This window comes from Dromaius novaehollandiae, chromosome 16 (genome assembly GCF_036370855.1).
Source record: "Dromaius novaehollandiae isolate bDroNov1 chromosome 16, bDroNov1.hap1, whole genome shotgun sequence".
Taxonomy (NCBI): domain Eukaryota; kingdom Metazoa; phylum Chordata; class Aves; order Casuariiformes; family Dromaiidae; genus Dromaius; species Dromaius novaehollandiae.
Window position 1 is genome coordinate 7570223 of NC_088113.1, and position 21144 is coordinate 7591366.

Here is a 21144-nt window from a genome sequence, read left to right on the forward strand (position 1 = left end):
TTTGTCCTTGCGCAGACAAAGTGAATCAGCCGCCGTGGGGAGTGTCCGCGCAAAGGCCTTAAGAAGTGCACTGCTCAGGCTTGCCCGTTCAGATATCTATCCCTGCATTTTGACCAGGCAGTTATATTTGGAGAAAGTGGGATTTCAGGGTGTGAGGAAAAACTGCTTTTGCATTCCCTCTGCTCAGGTTTCTCAGTGGAGCCACGTACCTTGTTCAGCTGCAAACAGTGGCTGCAACATGCTAGATTTCATAATTCAGAGTAGATGAGCAAGATAACAGCATGCAGAAGAGCCAGGACGGTAGCTGGGATGGGAAAGAGAATTTTGCAGGCCTTGTACAATGGTTTTGCTTTTGACTATTTGGTGGGATGAAGAGTCAGAGGGAACTGAGAAGCTTCTGCCTAGAGAAAGCAGCCAGAAAGGAAGCTTCGCAGGGAGAGGTCCATCATGGCACGACCTTTTTCATACTCTTTTAGTGAGGTCAAATGCTAGTGGGCACTTGCTTTTTAGGACCCATATGCTGTGAACAAGCCTGTCTGACCAGCTCTTTCCAGTGTGATGGCCGCAGGGTGAGTGAGATTACCTCGTCAGTACTGCAGCTCTGTTAGGAGTCAGCATTAGGTAGGAGTATTTATTGAATCGCCCTCTCTTCCCATCTTATTGAAGCCTTGACCTGGAAATTTGCCATTTCCAGTCCCCTCCTGGTTAATGACAGATTTTCATTATATTAGTTTCTTGTCTTATTCCTCAAGTGACCATAATTTCTGAACATGTTCACCTGCTTCCTCCAGTCCAGCGTAGGCTAAGAAGTTGAAGCAGACCATCCTCTTGTCCTTCAGTTTTGCAGCTGAGTTCCTAGTTGTGCAGATTGCTCAAGTGGCACCAGATTCCCTTGAATTTTATATAGCTCTCTTGTCTAAAATTGTGCTTAAAACTCTGTGGAAATCCTGTGCTAGTTGGTTTTATGGTAGAACCAAATGTGCTTTCCAAAAATTGTTTGAAACCTGTTCTGTAGCAAAGTAGTACCTTGTTAACCATCTTCATGGTAGTCTGTTCTTCAGAGCGTATAACAGAAGAGGCTAACCAGGAGCCTAAGGGCCAGGAGGCAAAACAAAACATCTGTACAGGAGAGAGCTTGGGCATTTGTAACGAATACCAGCAGGCAAGGAGGGCCCTTCTTTGATTTGTAGTATGAAATCACTGTATTCAGACGTGAGTGTCAAAGGAAAAATTGTTGCTTCAGTCAGTGTAACACCTTTGAACACGTTTTCTTTGCTTATAAGGTTACCATGAGGTTTTTCTCTCCGCAAAGAATATTTAGTAGTTAGGAGATGTTTTTCAGCTAGTGGATATCTCAGAGACACCTTTGTGTGGAAAGTTGCTTAGAAACATTGAAACATTGATTTTCTAGTGGAAAGTTTTAACTTGCTTTGTATGCCAGGTATTTGACAGCCTATGGCTTGTATGAAAATGCTGTTCAGGTGAATAACCCAGAAAACTTACTGCAGCTAACCTGGTTAGAGAAGACCTCTTCTGCAGTAGTGGTAGGATTTTACTCATGCGATACCTAATGTAGCTGCAAAATGTATCCCAGGTGTTTGCTCTAAAGCAGTTATGCCTGATGAAATGGAAGGGGTTGTTTTTCTGAGGTGCTGGAGCATTTCTAGCTCTCTTCAGACTTTGGACTCTCCCCAGGACATTGGAAAATGAGGCCTAGAATATATTCAAAAGGAAACCGGCAGCAGTGATTTTATTCACTGAGAGTCCTGAGCAGTGTGCACCCCGGGTGAAAGCCCTCTAAACACTGCCAGGGCGCTCGAAAGGCCTGGATATTTCAGGCACAAAGTTGGTTTTATCTGCTGAAATGTTTTGATTAGCATGGAAAGCAAAATCAAAGTGTAAAGCCATGTATGCGTTCCAGTACCGGTGCCACCAGCTGCTGCCTTCCCCACCTTCCTTTCCCCAAATCCGCGCCTGAAAGATGGAACCAGGTTCTTACGTTTTAGGGTACTGTCATTGCAAGATTGGGCTGGCAGCTGTATTCTTATTCAAATTGAAGTGACACAAACAGCTAAGTAATATTCATAACTTCAACCTGTTCTACCTTTGCATAGCTGCTCAGGAGAATTGTTCCGTCTTGCTATAAATACTAATGTGCAGGACAGCATCTTCACCACTAACCCCCCAGCAAATATTTTGCATATAAAAATTTATTTTGCTTCACTCCATATTATCTAGCTGGCAAAGCTGACCGGTTTTCTGCTAAAGTATTGCAGAAGCGATTTGGCTTTTTTGCTGGCTGAAGCAGTTCAGTTGGATTTATTTGCTATCACTTAGAACATTAAAACAGGGATTTTTTAACTGGCTTCAGAAAGAGGTTCTTAACTTCTTATTTATGACAGGTGTGCATTTATGGGGGAGGTGGGTTGTCTTCCGCTCTATTTCTTAAGGCTGAATTTACCAAATTGACTTGCAGTTTTCAAAATCTTTGCAACTGGCCAGCCTGTATTTTAGGGAATTATGCTAGACAGGAAGTGTGCAGGTATTAATTTAAAAAAATAGAAAAATGGGTTTGGAAATTGCACAGCCTATTTCCATCCTTCACTGTACAGCTGCTTTTCATCTTTCTGGTGAGGAAAATCTATAGCTGGGACGGCTCGATGTCATAACTTGAGAGACAGCTATATAAACTGCAATCAGAGTCATTGCTTGTAATAGGCGATGCCAAAAAATGATCAAACCTTCCATTTTTACGTGTTCTGCCGTCCTGTCATGTCGTGGCAAACTCAGCTTCAAAAGTAATGGTGTACGAAGAGCACAGAGAGGTACAGCAAGCAGGTTGTTGGATGATTAGCCAAGCACAACAGCTCTTCTGCATTTTAGTCTTGGGTGTTTGGTGGTTGAGATGCTGGTGCTTCCAGTTCTGCGGTAAGTCTGGAAATGGAAAGGTCCAGGCAGCAAGGGAAGGACCAAAAAAATGAACATGTGAAAATGAAGCTTGAATTACAGATGCCCGTATGATGGAGGCCACACAGCCCAAAGGTTCGGTCCTGGACTGTGCCAGAGCTGCTTTTGAAGTGAGTTGTGATTCTTTGTGCTGTGAGTCCTCCTTTTAGGATCAATTTTGACATTTTTGTGTGAGTTTTTGCAGGCTGATCTTTTTTCCCTGGGGACGCAGCTTTGGGCCCTATTTGCTCATCCTCTGCTTTTGAGATAAGCATGTAGAGATGCACTTACATTCCCGGGACAGGAAAAGAAGCTAAATGTGTTTGAGTGGTTGCTGGGCTCGAAACCTCGCTTAGCTGCTTTGAGTTGGGGCGTCATACAAAGTACTCTTCCCGGCGGTCGGTGTGCCACTGCTGGTGTGTATTCAGAAGTGTAACTGGCCTGGTTACCATTTGTGTTCATTATGAATATGAAGACCTTTCCAAAATGTTTCACACGCCACGGATTAGGGTTTAGGCCATAATCTGCCCAAACTAGGCTTCTTTTAATTCTGTGTTATATATTTATACATTTTTTATATATATATTTATACATACTTACATTTATACAGCACTGGAATTAGGTGACGACATCTGTTTGGGTTTCCTTGCCCCTGTATGATAGCTGATTTTAGTAAGGTGATGGAGGGGAGGAAAAGCACTTGTTTTAGGGTTTTTTTATGGACTGGATTGAGGTTTTACCAGTCATTACTGTGCCTAAGCTGTGAGACAAGTGTGTTGCCCACCATCCCCGGGCCACACAGGGCTTGTGTGCCTCGGTTTCCGCCGCAGCGTGCAGCAAGGGCGGCCAGGATGCAGCCTAAAAACCGTGACTGGGGAAATGCTGCTGCTTTCCCCAGTCTGCTTCCAGAAAGATTTATCTCCCTGTAAGGTCTGTAGGTTCCTGCACGATTCACCTCTAATAGCGTATGAACCCTCCTTGGTTCTTCTTGCCTTGCCCTCCCCACCGAAGTGGGGCAGGCTCGCGCTGCTGCGGGAGGAGGGAGGTGAGCTAGCGAAAATACTTGTGCGCTCTGGAAAAAATGCAGAGCTGAGTCCCCCACCTGTGACACTCTCAGTTTTGAACTTTAAATCAAACGTGTAGCCCACATCCAGGGCCCTGCTTGTTCATGATCTGCACTCTGCTTGGTATCAGCCTGGGAAATGTAAGTGGCAAGTGTTGTCAGACGGAGCCTTATAAGCACCAGTGTGTCGGTCTTAATGGGACTGGGAAGCCGAAGCAGAATCCCTGTGGCTACTTACAACTGTACAAAATAACAATATAAATTATGTTTCACTTTGATCTGTAGTGTGCACACATGCGCATGTATGTTTTGGAAGGTGGAAGAGATCTTTAACTGTCTGCTGAAGCCGCTGCTTTGCCAAGATTAAATATCGAATTAATAACTGAAGACAAAGAATTTATAGAAAGATCAGAAACACTAAAGTTTGGTCTCTGGCTCATTCTTTTGTAATTGTTGTTGTTGGGTTACAGCTGATGTAGATGCTGCTTTGCATCCCTAAATCTGCTTTTTTTCACTCCCTGTGTTGCATTAGCTTCTTAAGGTGTTTGGCAGCGGCCTGTGCCGGCTGCTTTCCCATGGAGCGTGGCTCTGAGAGTGACCCCGAGCAGGAGGCTGTGCAGAAGCAAAGAGCTGATTTTTGTTCTTAAATACGTTGCAGGCTGGGTTAAGGTGTTGGATCGTAAGGTTTGAATTCTGCTTTACTTATGGTACAAGCAGTGGCAAGTCCTTATTTTCCTTACTGTGCTTCAGCCCCAGTCCTGGGGGTGCCGCTGAGGAAGGGGGCACAGTTACACCTTCGTGGTCTGACCTGCTGCGCTGCGAGTGGGGAAAAGCCGCATGGTGCTCAGTGGCAAAGGGCCGGTCTGTGCGAGTGATACGTCCAATTTTAGGAGCATCTCTATAAGCCTCTTGTTGTCAGGTCCAGCTTGAAGGCAGAGAGGGAAAGCTGTGCTGTGGGGAATGGCTATTTCTTGTGGTTGTTTGCCATGAAATCTGAAGCCGCTTTTCATATTAGGTGCCTTATGAACGTTGCATAGCCACTTAGGTTCAAAAAGAAGCGTTTCAGGAGCTCAGAATTAACCATGTGAAAGTAAAGCAGATGCAGTCTGAACTGAGGAGAAACCTTGCAAATCTTCTGGTCTTTCTGAGGTCAGCAAAGTCTGAACTGAAGCGAGATGCTCGGTAAAACACCTCTTTACTTTTTATACCCTTTGGACACGCTGAATTCAAAGAAAAAGTCCAGAAGATCCTATGAACCGGAGCTAGCATCCTTTCACCATAAAAAAAGTCATTTGCACAATTAAATTATATTGCACATGACTTCTTAGCTCCTGGCTTGGGGAGCGCTGCTTTCCTGCGGCAGTGGCTCAGGAAATGAAGGAAACGTTTTGATAGCTTCAAGTTCAAGGCTATTTCTGGCAGACCCTCGTGCAGCAGTTTACTTGTGTTTATTTGGCGGAGAGATGGGAAAAATGAAGTTTGCTTGTCAGCTTTATTAGAGCATGGTGTGCCATATGTAAAGCAAGATTAAAAACTAAATAGCCTATTGTTTCCCAAGGACTTTTCAATCATGGAGCTTTTGGCTTGGTTCCCCCTCTCCTCAGTCTGTGACGCTGAGGCCTGCGAATGCATCCAGCTCTCTCCGCCGGTCTCTGACTCCCCCCCATCTCTGCCCTCTTGTGACCTGCATAATGATTTCTCACCTCGCAGAATCACTCTTTGCCTGTGACAAACTTTGTTTCTCACCCGTTTGTCAAGTTTTGGGCTCACCCTGCTATGCGATGGAATTGCAGCAAGCGGTTTCAGAGAGCACTGAGGGGACGTTACTGTTTTGTGGGTGCCTCCGAGCTAACCTGCTCTCCCAGCGGGATGGAAAAGCCACCCTCTTCTTGTCGCCTACTAGTTGAACAGTAGTGAAAGAGCTGAAACCTCTGACCATCATCAGGGACCCTTCTTTCCACTGCCTCTTCTATGGGGAGGCCCCCCTATGCCTTCTCCCTCTGTACCCCTGTGTTGCATGGTATGATAAGACCCAGTGAATAAAAAAGTCCTGATTCCACATCTTGTCTCACAAGGTGGGAGTGATTTCAAAAAACAGCTCTAATGCTGGAAAAACTGCATTTTCTTCCCGTTTAATCAAGTGAAAGACCCTAGTCAGGTCATCTGTGCAGACCCAGGTTCTGATCCTGACAAGGTCACAAATAGAGCAGTTTTGGCGTGTTCCTAGTCCTGGCTCTCTGTTGGCCTTAGCACAAGATAGTTTCAGTCTTGGGACATTACTAACCAAAAAAAATAAATTACTGCTAGCTGTCAGTTCCAAAGTGTCCCAGAAGTTAAGGACTGTGTGTTGTATTAGGGAGAATGACGAGGCTCAATGGCCTGTTTTATAAAGACAGGGGCATAAAACGCCAATGGGAACACGGGGGATAATGTAATGGATTTATGGGCTTCAGATGCCTTCCCCAAACTGCTATGCAGGCTGTCGCTAAAATGGAGAATAGATAGAAAGTTGCATAATGTACCTCCAAAGCAGTGTTTGATTTAACAGCAGTACTTACCGTTTGCACTCCAACAGGCTGCAATCGCTGGAATCAGAGGGGAAACGTAAAGCCCTAATGTTGGATGGTGAAGATGGTTGTAGAGAGCAAAATTCTGCTCATCATGGTTGATTAATCCTATATGACAAAAGATATGAGATAAAGTGGTGTTTGTTCTGGGATCAATTGTTGTGGAAAGAAACATCTGAGCAGATTTTTTGCCTTGCCTGGCAAGCTCTCGGTATGGAGACATTTGAGTTTCCTGCCCCCAGTTTTAAGGTTATGAGCATGTGAAATCCTGACAATTTAGTTATTCATCAGCATGAAAGCTAACAGGAATGCACTGAATGCATGGGATGACTACATGGATTTATCAGCCGTGATTTGAGCAGGTTATTCTTTCTTGTTAATTAATTAATGAGGATTAAAGACAATCCAAAAAAGCCATCCAGTGTTTCCAAAGGGATTTTACTGCATAGCATTGGAGGGCAAGAAGGGCCGTTACAATGAAGTGATAAGATCTAAATTGCAGTTTAGTCTTGTATTAAGTTCAGGACGTCCTGGTTGGGCACTAATACATCCTTCGAAAGGAATGCCTAAACATGAAGGATAATTCATCACATCTCTTGACCGTCCGTTTCACTGTTTAATTTCCACATTCTTAACAGTATGTACCCTTTTTCTCCATTTTTTTTTAATATCCAATTTCCAGCTACATTTACTATTACTTTTTTTATTAAAAAAAAAAAAGCCCAGGGCAAAGACGGCACTACTTGCACACATAAAGCTGGAATAAAATCCACCAGACTGGGCTATTGTCTTTATTTGCTAAGCATGGTATAGAGCTGCAGGGATAACCTGGGCACTGGACACAGCATGACTGCGATGGCAGAGGGCTAACCACTAACGTTAATTCAGCTTCCCGTGCCCCGTTCTGCGCCCTGCTCTGTGCCCGGTGCTCGGGCTGAGCAGGCAGAGTCGAGATCTGCCCGATGAGCCCCTATAACACTGCATCCCCGCATCTCCGTATCCTTTTGCATGTGTGAACACACTTGCCCAAACATCTGCAAGCTGAGTGAAAATTAAGGGGATTAAGGTTTTTATTTGCTTGCTTCTTGAAGAAACGTTTGCAATGAAAAGGAGCCTTGTGCCTCCTAGTTCAGTTAATGCTTTCTGCTGTGGTCTTGCCCTTCACAGTGGAAGGTTTTTTTCAAGTCTTGTGTTGTAATAGAAGTTTTACGGTCACAAATGACGATCGCGAGTAAAGCATTCACGTTTCCCTGGAGCGTTGTGTTAAATTAGGCTCTGCGAAGGAGAGAAGAGCTGCCTTTAATGCTCTCAATATTACATCTTGATCTTAGCGGTTGTTAATGTAGCACTTGCTTGGTGATTGCAAGGAGTTAATATTTTCAACTTTTAAAATGAATAGAAAACAAAGGGGAGGGTGGAATAAGATGATCTGGTTAATGGGGAGTGAGAGGGCGCTGGAGTAGACAGGAAAATTTTCCGGGATGTCTGCTGAGCTAATAATGAGGAGTGAACTTGCTAACCATCACATTTCTTACGCTCATCTGTCCTCATTTTATTCTTCGTAATCTAACACAGCAGTTATATGTCACTGAACACTCGGAAATTAAATATATGATGCCCTTTTGGTGGTTTCCAATAGGTTTGTAGCTTGTACAGCTGACCTGCTTTAAATTTTGTTCATGATAAATTTAGACTGATGTAGCCAAATTTTGCACAATTCAGATGGGAGCTAAACTGACCGGAGACTCGAATTGTCATCTCCCTCTGCCTCCTGAATAAATCATTCCTCTCCAGGTGGATAAGTGCTTAGATCAGAGTTTCATCCCTCCTGTTGCGGTGGGAAAGTTGGCTGTTATTTATCTTTCCGAATTTCTGTGCTGTCTGACTTTTTGAATTTCTGGTTACTTCACATCTGCTGCTGCTGTTGCTTCAGTTAAATACCCTTTTCCTTAGTTTAACAACAAAGAGCCCAAGGAAGCTTTGGGTTTTGGTTGTGTGTATTCCTTGGTTCTGCTGTTTGTAGCCCGTTCTGGTGTTTGCTGTGATGAGAACCATAGCAGGGGCCATTAAATTTTTTCCCGAGACCATCAAATTGCAGTGGAGCCAATACGTAAACGCTAAGCTACACGTGCCAACTCCAGACAACCATCTCAGTCTGCAGAGGTGAGGCACAACTTTGTCTATCACAGCAGTCTGCTGGGCAGCGGTTAGTAGGTAATAGCTGGTTAAAAACATAGATCCTCTGGGGGTTTTTTTTAGAAATTCCCTCATCTTCGTACTTGCATGTGTCCTAAATCAGAAACAAAACAAATATTTCCAATATTTTCAATCAAACTGGAATCTGTGAAATATATTTTCGAATATTTTCTTGTTTGCTTTTTTGTCTGGTTTTTTAAACGTTTAATTTTATTTCAATTTTTTCAGAATATAGGAGTATTATGTGACATGACTTGTCATTAAAATAGCATATGTTAAAATAATTTAGAACAGCTGCTATCTAGTAATTGAGTCATCTCATTTTCTAGATCAGAATCTCTTGTTTGCTTTGTAGTGAAACGGTTCCTCCCAGGGAACAAGAAACAAGGATAAACACTCAGCATACCAACTAGAAGAGTAGGTGCTTTTTTCTGACATCCTTCTTGTTCAAAGGAAGTGGCAGATCTCTTTTCCAGACGTGTTTCAGGGCATTTATAAATGACTTCAGAGTTGGAAGTTTCCATAGTTTCTTCTTGAAAATTTTTCCACAGTCTGATTCCCTGAGATTTCTCTCGCTTCAGAACTTTGAACTTAAATTGAGGAGAAAAAAGGCAACATCTTAGTGTCTCCATTTCATCTGGTTATAGTCTGCTAAATGACGGATTGATTCACAGACACTTTTTGTGCCGTCCTTGCTAAAATATGGTAGTGCAGCTCCTGCTATGTCATTTGCCATGACAAAAACTCCAGATCCAGGATGGAAATAAATACATGGTGTTTCCTTCCTTCCTGAGGGAGGGACCCGGAGAGGAGAAAGGGGTGGGAGAAACGCAGTCACTCACTGCAGGAGCTTTCCGCATCAGGATGCTTTGCCCATAAATGAAATCAGTCTACTGGGCTACACTGGAGTCTTAAGAAAAGTAGTGGCATTGTATGTACTTGTACAGTTTGCCAAAACGAAATATATATATTTATATATATTTCTACATGAAAGCTAGTCCATCAAAGTGATACACTGCGGCATCTTCTATTTCTATAGGGAGGATGCCCTTGAGGCAGACACGCGCATGCACCCACAGATGGATCTGGTGCAACGTGTTGATATGCAGGAGAGGAAATACCTCCATCTGCGATAAGCAGCGACTGTTTGGGCTGTGAGAAATGCTGCCGGGATGGATGGCGGGGTTCGGATGTGCATCAGGACAGCCAGCGTGGCGGGGCACCGGCCCGCAAGAGCAGTTGGAGCAGGGGGTGTTTGGCTGCATTGGGAGGCCACATGGGAAACGCTGAGGCTGAGCTGTCCAGAGTTGTCCACGCTTTGCCTAGCACTGATATTTTAATAACCGGCCAAGTGGAGGTTTGGAGAGCGGCAGCTCATCGTGGCCGGGATGGCAGCGGGCAGCAGAGCTGGGGGCACAGCCGGCGGGTCTGGCTGTCCTGGCAGCGTCCGCAGAGACCGTCCCCGCCATGGCCATCCCTCAGAGCTCTTCCTGTGCAAAGCAGAGAAAACCTTGAATCTAACTCAGATAAGAGCAAAAAGCAGGTTAGTAGCTGACACAATCGCACTTACCACTCTCTTAGGTATTTCTGCTAACGGGGTGGACCACACGTGCACCAGGAGTTGTGCCCCACTGTTTTGCTGGTTTCTGGTTTTGTTGCATCCACTTATTGTGCCTGTGTTAAAATTAAACCGTGTGTTTTTCTCCAAATGTTTGCGCATCGCCTGGTTTCGTAGGGGTCGTAGCCGTTCGGATAGAGCTTCTGCTGTGGTCACGATTATCTGGCACTCTTGAGGATGTCTCATGGTTTAGGTATGCCATGAGCCTCTCTTTACTGTAGCTTTTATCTCTCAGAATTTTGGAGGAAGTAATGATGTCTGATTGCAGTGACCAGTGTTTTTGAAAACTGCCTCAAACTTCAGTCTCAAATCTGAGGCGTGTTCCCCCTGAAGTATGCTCCTTCCCTACCTCTAGTGAGTTTTGAGCCCAGGTTGTTTTAAGGTCCCCTGTGCTCCTCTTCTGTGCTATAGCGAGCAGCAAAAAACAGCCTGATTTTGTAAATCCCAGGGACTTTCCTTGTTTTGTCCTCTTGAAAGCATTTCCAGTTCTGCTTGCCTTAAGGCCAATCTTTTTAAAATGAGGAAAAATAACTCATTTTATAGTAAATTTAGAACTGGTGAAGGTAGCCAAATTCTTCTATTTATATGCAGATCAGGGACAAGTGCACCTTCCACTTACGTTTACAGCCTTCTGTATAACAGCTTTGAAAGTAAGCGCCACTGGTTTCACGTTGGCTACTGACTGGCCTGGCCTAGCGGTAGGAAGCTCCCCGTGTTACTCCCAGACTCCGAATGTGTTCATTCCCCCCGGGAATGTTACAGAATTGGGATTTCTCTAGCATTTGGTTTGCAGGTAGCGCCTACGGATTTTATGCGTTCGTTCCCAACTAACACTAAACACATTCTTTTTCCTTCTGGAATTTCCTATGGCAGTGACTGAGTGCTGTGGCTGAGGCCCGTGATCCTCGTTCAAATTCCCAGGGATGTTTTTGCATAGATTCCCTTGCTGCCTCCGAGTGCCCTGATGCAACAAGAGCTGTCACAGCGTTGTCCCCCGTCACGCGGCACGGCGTGTGCCTCACCTTACCCAAGCAAAAGCTAGGTCACGATTTCTCCTGCCCGTTTGAAATAGTTTGTTTTAATGACCACGCTGCTTCTGACTCTTTCTCAGGTTTCGGGGAAGTAGTAAAAATTAAAAAACAGGTTTTAATTCCTGGAAAAAAATGAGGGAGGTTTCAAGGAAATCACCGCTAAACTGGTTAAATCTAACTCCTCTAAGAGTTCTGCTTTCCTTATTTTTTGCTGCTCTGTCAGTCCGGGTGTGATTCGCTGGCCTTCTCGGTTACGTTGTTCAGTCTTGGCTATCAGCGCTGTCTATATTGTTCTGCGCTGTCCAAATAATAGTGTTCGTGCACCCACATCCTTCCCTGTCCATTTGGTGTCAGTCGAATCAGCCTGTTTCTCTTTTCTATCCTGTTGTTAAGCCCCCTCTTTTTGAACATTGCACATTTATTTTTCCTCCAAGTGCAACATTTTCCTCCTCTCGTAAAACAAGGGACTTAAATTTTTTCAAAGACTCTTTCAGCAAAGCTGGGATTCAGGTTCTTGTGGAGTCCTTCATAAAAAATTGAAGCCCAGCTATATTAACATACATTGATTTATTCATGGCGTTTCATTACAAATAAGCGAGGATCCCATAGTATCAGGAAAGGTTAGGAGAGCAGCGGAGCACACTATATTATATTGACAGCTCAGTTGCAGTTGAGCTGCCTTTGCATTGAATTTGGAACGTAGGCAAGGAATTGGCTGGTAAATAAGTCATGAGTTTTACTTCCAAGTGTCTGTATATCACCAGGGCTGCTGCCGGTAAGCGTAATGCAGCTCGAGCCGAATTTCAAAGGTGTGCTTTCAGGCCGGGCTCCTCCGAAGGCACATTAGCACCAGCCATGTATGTATTCATGAATAGCCCTCCAGGCCCGTAACCCTGCTGACTTATTCTCTCGGGCAAAACCCAGCCACGGCATTACACATAAACCTGCCAAGCCAGGCTAAGAAGCCGGGGGGAGGAAATTATAGCAGAAACTGTCTCAGAAACTCAGGCAAGAAGAGAAGGTCTTGCATCTGAAGACTTGGTGGTATTTATTTCATCTGATCATATCATTTCATTTCAATATTTCATTTCAGCGTACTCTCGTTAGGGTGGGAAAAAGAATTCCGAACCCTTTGAAGTCAGGAAAAGGCTCCCGTTGTTTTCAGTGGGCTTTGGAGAAGACCATTTGCCAGAAGAAAAAATTACTTGATGGAAAACGTGTCCTTGTCTTGCACCGAAAGTTTTCATATGCTATGGGGAAGGAATTACATGGGAAATTCTCGTGCAGTTTCTGCAGCTCGTGCTGTGCGTTCTAGTTTGGCTGCAGAAGGTCTGACGCCTGTAACAAAAAGCAATTCTTTGCACCTTTTGTTGTAAATCAGCACACGCTGAGGTTTTAGCAGAGAGAAGAAATTAGTTTCTTGCTAAGTAGAGGCTTGGAAAGATTGTCGTGTTTGCTTGCCAGCATCCAAATGCAAATCTGTTCACTGGAGATACTGAAGTAATATCTGTCCTTTAATTTTCGATCTCTAGTCTGTAGCGATGGTGCAGTAGGGGAGCAGAGAAAGGGCAGGTGCAGAAGGCCCCTTATCACCTTACTGTCCTTGTTCTTCATTTGCAGATTACATACAAGGCCGTTGGGTCTCTGGATCCCAGTGCTGACCTGTCCAGCCAAAGAGGGAAAGTCTTCAAGCTAAGGAATGAAACACATCACCTCTTTGTAGGATTATATCCAGGGACTACGTATTCATTCACCATCAAAGCAAGCACAGTCAAGGGCTTTGGGCCACCCATCACAACACGGATTGCAACTAAGATTTCAGGTACTGCTTTGGAGAAGGAGGAACCTGCTAGGACTTTGTTCTTTAGATTCACAGCTAACAGACAGATAAAACAATACAAAAGTGTTTAACTCAGTGTCACCTATACATTCTTCATAGGTCAAATTTTTAAAGGGGCCACAATCCAGTGTCTGTGTTCATTTGGATTACAAATGCAGTGGTTAGAGTTGACCTGAGGATCATTTTAATGAGAACCTTTATTAATTCTACAGATGGATCGTCACTATAATAGATTATTGATATCATATGCTTAGTCTGGTAGGCACCTTCAACAATGTGGCTTTCATCTTCAGAATGCACCCAACATAGAAGTAATGAAGTAATTGAATTAATATTAGAAAGAGATTAAAAAAAAAGAAAAGAGGAAAGCAGTTTTGGGGGGTTTTCTTCTGAATAAGGGCAGAGGAATGGTTTGAGGTAAGCAGACAATTATATGAAAGACACTGAAGTCAGGCACTGTTGCAGGGAAAAGGCTCCTGTGTCTTTTGGGGGGAAAAAAAAGAGGGAGTTTGTGCTAGCTAGACCAAAAAAAAAAGGATAAGGGGATGGTGGAGAAAATATGGGACAGACATATGTCGATTCTAATTTCAGGATTTAATTGTTAGTACTAAAATGGGTTCTCTAACAGAGTTCAAAACTGCCTTTTTTTTTGGAGTATCTTTATCTATTTTCTCAGTAAAGCCAAAACTAATTTTAGAAGCCTGATGTACTGATTCCTTGGGACACTTGCAATGCTTGAAATTATGTCTGGTGGCATAGAAAAGAGTGTACAGCAATGCATATTTTGCATTGCCCTTATTCAAAACTGGTTAATAAAAACAAGTTGTTAGCTGTAAGTGACAGTGTAAATTTTTAGGAAGCAAAATATATCCATTTCCTCTGCTAACCATCAGCAGGGTTTGAACCCTTGGCGTTTAGTGCAAAAGCCCGTTTCCCAGCGCTTCACGTAGTAAAGCCATTCGCCGTCAGGAACAACTCCACGGCCTGCTATGGTTTTTGCAGCCCTGCACTTAGGCGAAGTCATGGCATACACTCTACTCACTTGTGTCCAGAACAGAAGAACAAAATAGCACCGTAGAGATAGCGCGTTTTCCCTCTGATTCAGTTTCTTTCCATTTTATTAATCAGTGAGTGCTCAAATCATGTTAGGAGCCTGCATGATTATTAACTGTATGCACATTGAACTCTGGTTTTCTTCTCTCTTCTGTCTTCCAAACATCTGGTTTGCAGTAGGCAGACGCAGACTCCATGCAGGCACTAGGATACTCTCTGATATTAGATTATCCCATTGCATGATCAGTTCTCTGCATGTCATTTGAAAATTTCTGCTAAACTTGCTCTGAGATGCAGTCCCCAAAGAAGCAGGGAGAAAAGTGATTTTTGCATTGGCTTATATTTTTACTTACTGGAATGTGCCTATAAGACTTTCTGGCAAAGCATATTTTTAAAAGGAAAACGCATTTATGTTGTAGGAATGCGTGAGTATACATATTTGTATAGGTGCACTTTTGTTTATTTCTTTATCATGATTAAATGGCAGAATTTCTAAGGGCTCTTAGAAGATCGACATTAAATCAATGAGCAGTGCTTGTCTTTTTGGAGAGGTCACTGCTAACTCTCATTTTATTGACGTACTACATGAATATTCCCTGTGGAGTATGCAAGAAAGCTACTGTATCTGATTACAGTCTTTTGACTATTACAGTGATCACTGAATTACACTCCATGCCATTAGCTAGCCCTGCCAAGACCTAGGGGTCTTTCACCAACTTCTTAACTATATGTGGTCTGAAAGCAGGATTGTAAATTTGCTGTGTCCGGTGCAACAGTTTATACAAAAGATTAAAGACTAAACAGGTCTCACGCACAGCCAGAAAGAGACACTTGAGCTCGTTCACATCTCAGAAGCAATTTTGCCGCGTGAGCATGGTGCTTCAGCTAGGCGCATAGAAGCTGCTTCAAAGCAGAATTACGGAGTCGAAAAAGCGAGTTTCCAGCCCGGTTCTGGTGGCCAAGCTGGAGCCTTTTGGGGCACTGCATTGAGCTGCAGAAACATCCCCTCTGGCTGGAGCAGCTGCTGAACAATTTTTATTTTGGCATCTCTGGAAAGTGCTGTGGTGTCTGGTAGAGAAGACTGCTGGTGAGGAAGTACTGTGATACCTAGTGTAGAAGACAGCTGGTGATGTGCATCTTCTTTAAACAGCTGGTACTGCTTTCCCTGGATGCAGAGCACCTTCTTCACGGAAATCCTTGTAAAGGCATCAGCATTCGCTCTGAACTCACTGCCGGCTTATTGATGGGGAAGTCGGTACCTGAGCTGATAATAGCAACCACCGTTCTTGACAGTTTGGGGGCTTTTAGATAAAATTCCTGATTGTAAGCAGGATTACAGTGGAAATCGCTGTGAGAGGATTAAGCGTGGAACCCCTGCAATGCAGTTTGCCCTTGCGAGTCGCAGTTGAGCTGAGGAGGACTACACTCTTGATTTAAATTCTTCTATTTGCTTTATCCTTAAAGATATTTCAACAAAGCTTGCATCTTTGGGATATATCTGATGCCACACTCACTTGTGATCTCATCATTTCGTCCACAGGAGAGATATGTCCCAAACGGATGTCTGCTATTGGGAAAGGAAGAAGTACCATACTAAGCAAAATATTAATGTCTAAGGAGATGTATTCTACTTTCATGAAATGACCTTAACACAAAATAACAAAGCAGAAATAGTCTCGGGAGTTAGACTTGTTAGGCTAAATGTGAATATTTTGCAGTTTTCCATATTGCCTTGGGGAAGATCCTCAGTGAAATGATGGACACCGTGGGTGGTTACTGCTCAAATACAACCATTGGAAGCCTTGCAGCTGCCTAATGCTTTTAGTGTTCAAAATCACTAAAGCACTGTGGTAAAATACTGCAGATCTGAGTGCTGAAATAACCTGGCTAATTTGTGCTCCTCTCTTCCTGTTTTCCTGCTTCGTAACGCATCCTCCAGCTAATCAAGGAGACCCACAGCTTAAGCCTGTCTATTAAAAACTACACCTAAAATGTGGGAGGTCTAATCTAGGGACAAGACCAGAGAACAGGAGCCAGGCTTCCTGCCTTCTCTTCTTAGCTCTGCTACTGATTCGCTGGTCCTAAGTGGTATCCTTTAACATCGGTGCAGTCTTCTTTCTCATAAAATTGAAGGAATGATCCCATCTCAAAGGATTACTAAGTCTTAAAAAATTCAAGACAGGATTTTCAAAGCCAGCTGGAAGATTTGGGTGTCCAGTTCCTATTTAATTTTTATGGGAACGGGCATACAAACTTTTTAATGGTGTTGACATTTTGGTCATAACACTTGCAAAGTATTTTGACATTTCATGTAAGCAATGTTAAATGGTCCCCAAGAATATGTTAGTATTGCTAATAACATTAATATTACGTTGTCATCGCTACCAAAAGCAGTAAGTGGTATATACCTAATGCACTGCTTTTTGTTCTGCCGTAGCACCATCGATGCCCGAATACGACACAGACTCCCCCTTAAATGAGACCGACACTACCATCACAGTCCTGCTGAAGCCTGCTCAGTCCCGGGGAGCGCCTGTCAGGTAGGAGTTTGGTCTTTTTTCTCAGTTTTCTCTCTCTTTTTCCCCAAGTTTCACTCAGGCCTCTGTCATTCTCATGTGATAATGCAGCTGCTGAAAGCATATGCACACTAAAAGGCCAACTCTGCCGTTGATTCTGCCTTTCACAGGCTCTTTTTATAAATGCCTCAATCTGCTTGCCTCCTGCTGTTAACCTCCGGGAAGGATGGCTGATAGCGTTGCACGAGGTTATTACCCTTTCAGCATCACTTTGGATGCCTGTGCAATGCTGGCACTTCAATATGTGGAAGTGTGTGTATGCCCGTGTTGTAAGTTTAGTATCGCCATGCAAAAGCGAAGGAGGCTTCAGGTCTCCATCCCCTGCCCTGTCTTCTGTAACGGATAAGGCCGTTGGGAACCAAAGCAGGAATGCCCAAACTGTCTTGGGTAACAGAGCACTGGAACAGGTTGCTCAGAGAGGTTGTGGAGTCTCCATCCTTGGAGATGTTCAAAAGACATCTGGACAGGGTCCTGGGTGATGTGCTCTAAGTGACCCTGCTTGAGCAGGGGAGTTGGACTAGATGGTCTCCAGAGGTCCCTTCCAACCTCTACCATTCTGTGGTTCTGTGATCTTGACAATTTTGCGGATGCGTTTCTTCAGGTTCTGGATCCAATGGGACTCCTCACACTTTGTGTTACAGTCTAGCTGTTTCTCCCGCACTGTTTGCTGGATGAGGCAGGAGCTAACGTGGCAGAGAGGAGCTCTGAGTTTGACCAGGCTGCAGTCAGTCTGGGAGTGAGGCTTTGTTGGCTGCTCTGGGCAAGCAGTCTCCAGAGTAGAGGATTTAAGGGCAGGAAATGGCACACCTGCCCTTGGAGTAAAATAATGACCACGTAGAAAATACTTCTAGCTCTCCCTGAGCTGGGTCCGTTCTTACTGGTGAGATGCCCAATACTGGAATGGGACACTCGGTGACGGATCGCTCCCTGACTGTGGAAATGCAGCTTGCAGAGACCTATACTTCATTGTCGTCTTTTGTCTAGGTGAATTTGTATGCCGTAAAAGATATCAGCACGGAAGAATAGACTTCCCGAGAGAGCCAGCATTGACAGCTAACCTTCTCCGTCCCCGGCAGAAATTCCAGTTAGTGGTTCATTCTGCCAGTCTCTTCGGCTGAGTGTAGAAATTAGTGTTGCTTATGATAAAAGCTGTTGACATTTACCTAGGAAGATCTAGGCCACTTTGCAGAAGTATCCAGCAATCATTAGCTTCCCGTAGTCTCTTCAGACTTGAATTTTCAGAAGAAACTCTTGAAATGTTTTCTAAGGGCAATATTTTAAAAACACTTAGCTCCTTCTTTCAAAAGTGATTTGGGTCTGTACATCCCATTGACACTTAAGTGCTTTTGCAAGATGTCCCACTAAGTATTTGGGAGCAGACTGGTCACATGTAAACCTACCTGCTTTAATGAAATATGCTATGTCAATTAGTGGTCCAGCCTAAGTCACAGCTTTTCCCCAAATTGCTTTGATATTTTCAAGCAGAAAATCTGTTCTTTAAGATTTAGTACCATCCCATTTCTAGTTTGTTCTGCTTTAAAGTTTTACTTTAATCTCTGGTACTCCATATGAACAAATTTAGTAGCCTATTTTCTAAGTCCTGTAGGGAAGTTGTTCTGCTGGAAAAGAGCGGTAAAATCACACAATTCTGTTTTGTTTCATTTCTTTATATAGGGGAACATTCCTGTGTCTTGTTTTATCACCTGCTGTCTGAAGAGTATAGCTATTGTCTTTTTATTGAAAAGTCTTGCAATTTTTCTCAAAGTCAATTTACTATACTTTAACCACATTCAGTGAATAATGTCTTTTCCAGCAAATAAGTCAATTATAAAAGAAAACCTGTAAGCATTTTTATAAATTTTCAGTCTGGTTTCTTTAATTGCATTGTGGTCTATTATATACACATTTGCAGAGACGGCAATATTTAATTCTGCATCCAAGTGATCAGGTTACTGCTGTAATGAGCCCATTTCGTTGACTTATGGAGGAGTGTATGAAAAATGGGATGTAAGTTGGGGGCAGGGGGATGTCTTGGGCAGATTTTTAGCTTTGCGTTAACTACAACAGCCTTGGCAATGTGTGAATACCTTTACCGTATAGCCGAGCACACCTCTCCCTTTAGTCTCTTCTTGGTCTAAATGCAGCAAATCCAATTCTTTCAACTTCAGGTCAGATTTTCCCAACCTCTTTCACGTTCTGTCAGTCTCCTATGCACACTCTCCAATTTGTCTAAATCCTCTTGAAATACAACATCCAAACGCAGGTGGTGCTCCATCGGAGGCCCCAGCAGCACCAGGCAGGTTAGAATAACTGCACACCTTGAACTGCTTGTGATGCTTCTAACGCACAATGAGGTGGGTTTTTCCCCATTGTTTTTTGCATATTCAAGCTGAGATCCAATATATCCTCTGTATTGCTGCCTGGTTAGTTGTTCTACCCCCTATCTCTGGGGGTTTTATTTCTCCTTCACAAGTATAGTAGTTTGCATTCATCCCAACCAAATAGCATCTAAATCTATTTTCAAAATTACTTTGAATTCTGATGCCGACTGAAAGGACTTGCAGCTCCTCTTAGCCTGACGCCATCCTCTGTTCAGTTATCCAAGGTGTTTAGTGAAAATACAGAAGCAGATTCGAGACAAAATGCTGATGAGAAATCTTCACGCTGAGCCGCGAGGCCGTTTTGAAGTCGCTGGTGGAGATGCTGCATGCAGGATGCTCGTAGGATGTCCGTTTGCCTGCGCTCCCGGGCAGACATCACCACGCTTTGCTAGGTCCACTCCCTTTTGCACACCGACCTTTCAGATCCCAGCCTGCCTGAGCTGCCTCTGAAAAGGTGCTTGAAAGCAGTCTGAAACAGATTTTCTTGGACCTTCCTGGAGGAGGTCTGACATGGAGAGCTTTCGCAGGAGTGAGTAGGCCACTTGTCTGAGCAGCCTGGCAAGTCCTCAGGCAGCCGGTTTCTTCTCTGCAGTGTCACAGGTTTTTGTTATACTTCCAAACTGCAGGGAAGAAAAGCACGGGCTGCGCAGTAATCGTTCTTAATGTTTCCTCTCATCTGCTGGTGGTGGTGAGTTGGAGGATGTGGGGCGGTGGAACCGTAAACTTGCAGCCGTATGTGAGACGGTTGCGTGACTTTGTCTTGTGTTACTTGATTCGGCTGTAGTTTAAGCAGGATACAGATGGCGTGTAGTCTGCGAGATCATTTTTAGAGTAGTAGTGTACAATATGCCAAATAAGATTCATCGCATTTCCATTCATCTGAAATGTGAGTGCACCAAATCTGCAGTCACTTTCAACATGAAGACGTTTCTGGTGTTTCCTGGTGCTCATCATAAGTAACTTAAATGCATTTGTTTATAAAACTAATGGGCAGGAACTTGGCATTTTTAGCAATCTGTAGATAGCAGTGAAGAAGAAACTTTGATATGAATTATTAGGAAAACTATAAACTTATTCTTTTATCTATTTTGTCCCATTGCCAAAAGAAAGATGAAGCATCAACAAGCGTAAATGATCTCCCTTGTGGCCTTTATTTTTCTCACCTTTGTTTTTGATCGTACAACCCCCAGGGCTTGACTTCACATTGCCCTTTAAAAATAACTTTTAGGTGTTCTTATATCAATCTAAAGCCCCCAAATGGTGTTATGATTGATTTGCTGAAGACAGCCATTCATCTGTAATAAATTCAGAAGAGGAAAGAAGAATGCAAGACTTCCCAATCTTTTTTCTTCAACTCTTTCCTGAAAAATTCCAGTGTGATTTTTGAGGACAATTCTGCCTTTGAATCTGTTATTGTCAGGAAGGCTGAGTCAGTAATCTATAGATTATTCACAAATGACTTCTTTAGACCTATGTTTGAGAATTTATATCCCATTCGCTACTTGAAAATACTGCTATGCGGGATTTTATCTACGTGACATGTCCACTGAGCATTTTGCCAGGTGTTCGATATTTGAAAGTCCAGCTGGTTTATTAACATGTGGTTGGTTGTATCAATCTATCTAGACCACTAGAATGGAGAGGAAAAATGAAATCAGATTCCCAGTGCATGCATTAGTTTTGAGAATTTCAGCGTTTAAATAAATGTTCCCTTTAAATTTGATTGCCTTGTAGGTATGTTGCTCTGGATACTGGAGCTGTTTTTCTTTCTGGATGCTGCAGAAGAGGTTTGGGAAGAGTCTGTAATTATATCTTGGGGTTTCAACTTGATTTATATAGACTGTGGAGGACTTCTATCTTCTCGCAGCTCTGT

General features: G+C 43.5%; 1 protein-coding gene across 1 annotated transcript in view; it reads left to right on the forward strand.

The window, feature by feature from the left end:
- The window catches only part of PTPRT (protein tyrosine phosphatase receptor type T), a 478646-nt gene that overhangs the window by 341995 nt on the left and 115507 nt on the right, over positions 1 to 21144 (forward strand). Inside the window, exons 10-11 of the mRNA XM_064521396.1 lie at positions 13042 to 13243; positions 16752 to 16854. Coding sequence (XP_064377466.1) covers positions 13042 to 13243; positions 16752 to 16854 — 305 coding nt within the window. The remainder of the gene's footprint in view (positions 1 to 13041; positions 13244 to 16751; positions 16855 to 21144) is intronic.